The 4,596-nt window shown below is 36.9% G+C and overlaps 1 protein-coding gene across 1 annotated transcript in view; it reads left to right on the top strand.

Annotated features, from left to right (window-relative positions):
- The first annotated feature begins 1,432 nt into the window (after positions 1-1,432).
- Positions 1,433-4,596, top strand: part of asah2 (N-acylsphingosine amidohydrolase 2) — a 12,224-nt gene continuing 9,060 nt past the window's right edge. Inside the window, exons 1-3 of the mRNA XM_008438017.2 lie at positions 1,433-1,513; positions 2,152-2,271; positions 2,669-2,771. Coding sequence (XP_008436239.1) covers positions 2,157-2,271; positions 2,669-2,771 — 218 coding nt within the window. The 5' untranslated portion in view covers positions 1,433-1,513; positions 2,152-2,156. The remainder of the gene's footprint in view (positions 1,514-2,151; positions 2,272-2,668; positions 2,772-4,596) is intronic.

Here is a 4,596-nt window from a genome sequence, read left to right as displayed (position 1 = left end):
TTTCGGGTTAGGGTCGGTCTTAGAGTAAGTTTGTTGAAATTAATGAAAAATGATTGTAAGTCAATGCAAAATCTCTATGAAGATAGACTGACATACTGTGTGTAGTTTGCGTGTGTGTGTGTGTGTGTGTGTGTGTGTGTGTGTGTGTGTGTGTGTGTGTGTGTGTGTGTGTGTGTGTGTGTGTGTGTTTAGGAATATATATCTATGATCTTGTAAGGCCCACTTTCCAACAAGTACTGTCTTATGGGAATTCACTGATCCCTAAGTTCTATTTTTGGGTTGCAAGGCATGGACTGGTACTGGTTAGGTTTAGGGTTAAGATTATGAGATTTGTGTCTGTGTTTTTTCTTTTTCTATTTTCCTTTCTTAATATGACTTGTCAAGCATTGTGGCACTCAGAATTGTTTTCTGAGTATCAGGTGAGGCCCAGCAAATTTACTTTCACAAGCAGAGCAATACAGCTTTCAACATAATGCTCCACTTGATAAATGTATGAAACTTTATGAGAGATTACTTTGCATTTGTTTTAAATGCAATGTGCACTGAGGCGAAAAGGAAAAGAGAAAAGTAAAGGACAAAAGTGGGGGAAAACAGGAGATAGGAGTAGAGGAGAGGAAGAAGCCTAGAGAGAAAAAAAAGTCTTTCTAGACTAGAAACCACACCAACAACAAACAACTTATGCATACGTACGTAATAATAACAATTATAACATCTCTGAAAAGTACGCAGTAGTAGGTAATACAAGATGTTTCCAGTGGTGACCGCAGTCCAAATGGGATATTTGGCAGTAATGAAACAGAAGTTTTCACTTTTTTTAAGAAGAGTTCAGAAAATATTAAATGCATAAATAAAAGTAGAATAATGCATTTATCATCATTTAAAGGAGGAAATATAAATTATCCTACCTGCTTGCAGATCAGTAAGACAGCATTAGAAATACAGTAACTGCAGAGCCAGATTCTTTTGATCTGTTTGAGCATTCTTTAGTGATACAAAATATTAGCCCCACCTAAACCCTCAAAACTTTTGATTAATATCCAATCTTAGATCTGAATGTGTCATTCTTTTTGAACAAACACGATCAGTAGGCTTTAAAATTTTGCCAGAATTAAATATTGTCAACTTCCTATAATGGCCTAAGTAATTGTTTGCCAAAGTGCTATTTATAATATTTTGTTGTTGTTGCAAAAATCACTTTCAATTTTCATTTTAGGATGGTGACCACAGTGCAAATCCAGCTTTTAGTTTAGCTAAATATGGAATCAGATTTTGATAGCATCTTTATTAGCTGTGCAATTGGTTCTATCTGAAATTAACTATCAGATCTAAGAGCGGTTTGAAGCTCAGCTGTTGACCTTTGAAGTGCGAACCTGCAGATTGTGTGGAACAACCTTCAACAGATAACAGCTGCTGCGTTCAGTGCTGGGAGACTTTCTGAACCGTAGAGCTCCGCTCAGGTCAATAAACAATCACAAACTTTCTCTACTTGGTGCTGAAGCTTCTTTGTCTAAAGGTGGGTAAAAACTACATGTGTTCCTAAATATTTTTCTTTTATTTTCTTTCTCTTCATCAGTAAATCTGTCTGTGCTTCCCAGAAATCTTCAGATCCGAGGCGGGAGACTGATTTTAGATTAGATTTAATGTTCAGAAGGCAGGTGGAATAAGCCAAAATATATCTGATGCAAGGTTTCACAGAAACCATCACTTTTCCCATCTGATATTTTCTGACAAAAAATATATATTTTATTTTATATTTTACCTTTTCGCCATGTTTTGCAGCAATTAGAGATAACTATGCTTATGGTTATTTTCTTGATAACCTGCGACAACAGTGTTTAGATATAAATTACTCCTTAAAGTAATTTTTGCTATYTGCTTTCTTTTTAAGTCCAACCACTCTTCTTTACCAGATGCATGGCAATAAATATTTGCAGGAAAATATAAACTTTTTTCAATGTTTTAATTTTTTAAAAACTTTATCAAATCTGCAAGATAAGAAAATACAACATGCATGTTGCTTGTTTCCTCTTTTTTTTATGATTATTTTGTAATATGACTTCCCTACAGACTGCAGCACATTTTGATAATTAAATGACTGACCTGAAGCTACACAGCTGAGTGATAATTATTAGTTTTCTCCTGCACTGACAGGCAGCATGGCAGSCAAGAAGTGTCCAGCTGTTCAGGTGGTGCTGATCGTTCTGCTCGTCRTCATGACAGCCGTCTGTGTGGCACTGATTGTAGTGCTGACTACTGGTAAAAAAGACACAGGTAAAGAAACATGAAGCTGAAACAATTATAATCTGTATCCAGTTCACTAAAAACAGCCGAGACATTCAGGGAATTCAACTGTGTCGTGTCGTTATGAGATTTTTTTTTAACCTGATGTAGTAACATGTTGGCATTACACTGAGAAAACAAAGAAAAACTAGTCAATTTAACACATTTAAAATCGAATATTTACATGTGGCAAAAAAATAAAATAATAATAAATACATTTTCTCACTGCCTGATGCTGGCTGTTCTCTGCTAGATGCTTCAGTAYATGTATTTGTTGATTTTGAAAATCTAAACCTGACAAATAGTATGAAAATTTATCTCCAGAGTTGAATCTAACTATAAGCCTGACAATAGTCGTTTCATCTCAGTCTGTATCTCTGTCCTCCAGCCCCAGGGCCTCAGGGCTCACCTTACCTGATTGGAGTAGGCCGATCTGACTGCACCGGACCGCCGGCTGAAATCCCTCTGGTCAGTATCAAGCCATACCAAATGTTTAAAAGTGTTTTGTATGAAAATCTTTTGCTCATATTAGTTTACAAAGCTTTGGAAGGAAAGCTTCAGAGCTGAACAAAAACCATGCTTCAGTTTCTTTATTTACATAATAACATTTGCTTTTTAATCTCCATGTTTGGTTCTAGTTATTTTAAGGCAACATTAAGTTCAGCTTAGCAGAAAGCACATGCTGCCAGACAAGTATTATGAAAACTGAAAGTTTTGTAGTGTTTATYGGGAACAATTATAATCTTGAAGTGAATTGCATCTATAGGATCACTGTCGTCTACCAATCAGCACACTTGCCGGTGTTTTGGTTCTCCATTTGCTACTGAAACAACTCTGATGAGTTCTGATGAGCACCTTCAGAAATCCAGGAGGATTTTTTCCACAATTCAAAATTAGGGTTATCTAATTGGATTTAACACTGATTAGGGTTAGGGTTAGGGTTGGTACTGGCAATGCTGCTTGTTGATGCGTCCTTTGGGGCCTGTCGTTGTTGGACGTTCAAACGGTTTGCATGATAAGATTGTCTGTCAATAACATCCCTGTTAAATCAAATTGAATACACCCCCCGTCCAGTATCACAAGTCTACGTGTGAACCAGCTTACATCAAAATGAACCCATCCCAGGTTGTGAACCTTTCCTTTTAAATTAGTACGTTTTGCTTCTGGAATCTGTTTATCACAAGTTTTCCGATACCTTTTCATTTCATAAAGAAATAGTTTCTTTAGTTGCTGTTGAGAACCTAACATTTCTGTTCATTGCTGGTCTTCTGGTGAGTTTTCTGACTGGTTTCAACACAACATTGGACTAACTAAATGTCTTCACAGTGGAAYCTTTTATGGTTTCCATTTATGTAATAAGTCCATAAAAATAATTATTTACTGGCGCTTTGAAATTATAACRGAATTAAAATGTTGCTCTGATAATGACRTGTTCAATCTCAGATATCCTACAGGATAAAGGCGAAGTCCTACAAGTTAATCCCTAAACATCCTGAAATTTTCTGTCCAATCCCAGACGCCACCAGCAAAACAGAAAATCAGATACAGACAATAACAGCAGAGCCTGCCTGAGGTCACAATTTCATTCAGGGTTAATTACTCAGGGCTATTGGTTGTTGACTTCTTATCTGTTAGTTATCAGCAGTTTATCATTGAAAAACTCCTTTGGCWCTAACAGCATTTGAATGGTCCACACATCTGAAGCAGGCAAACAACATCATAAGAAGGAAAGGACGCCCCTTTACCTGATTGGGTGTGTTAGACTGATATCCTTTATGGTGACGCATCAGAAATCTTGCTCGACACATGTGCTGAGTTACCAGAAAACAGCAAAGGAGACGTCGGAGTGTGTCAAAGTGAAGGGGTTGGATCAGAAAGCAACCTGATAAAGACTTYCTAATCTGATTAGAAGACAGCAGACACATGTCTCAGTTTTCAGTTCAGATGGAAGCAATCATTAAATCTCATGTCCAAAGTTTATTTCAKCTTTAGTCGTCATAATCCAAAATATTATACACTCATAAGTGTGAKATTAAACACATTTGAGTCGTGACCTGGTCTACCCTGATCTGGACGGGGTTGACTAAGTTTTACAACCATTTTTCAAGATAATTGAATCTCTTGAAGTTTAGCCGTCYACCCTGAGGCCAATTTATCCTCGAGAGGTCATATCAGGAGCCTGAGACAGATTCAGAACTCTCTAGACAGAAGATTGAAACCAAAACCCTGAAGTCAAATTTCTTGTTTGGCAGTGTCTGTGGATCTTCTATTAGGAGTCGGATAAGTTTGATAATAGCAGGTGGACCATCCAAAACA

This window comes from Poecilia reticulata, linkage group LG19 (assembly GCF_000633615.1).
Source record: "Poecilia reticulata strain Guanapo linkage group LG19, Guppy_female_1.0+MT, whole genome shotgun sequence".
Lineage (NCBI taxonomy): Eukaryota > Metazoa > Chordata > Actinopteri > Cyprinodontiformes > Poeciliidae > Poecilia > Poecilia reticulata.
The sequence above is the reverse complement of the archived record's forward strand: the minus strand, read 5'-3'. Positions and strand labels throughout refer to the sequence as shown.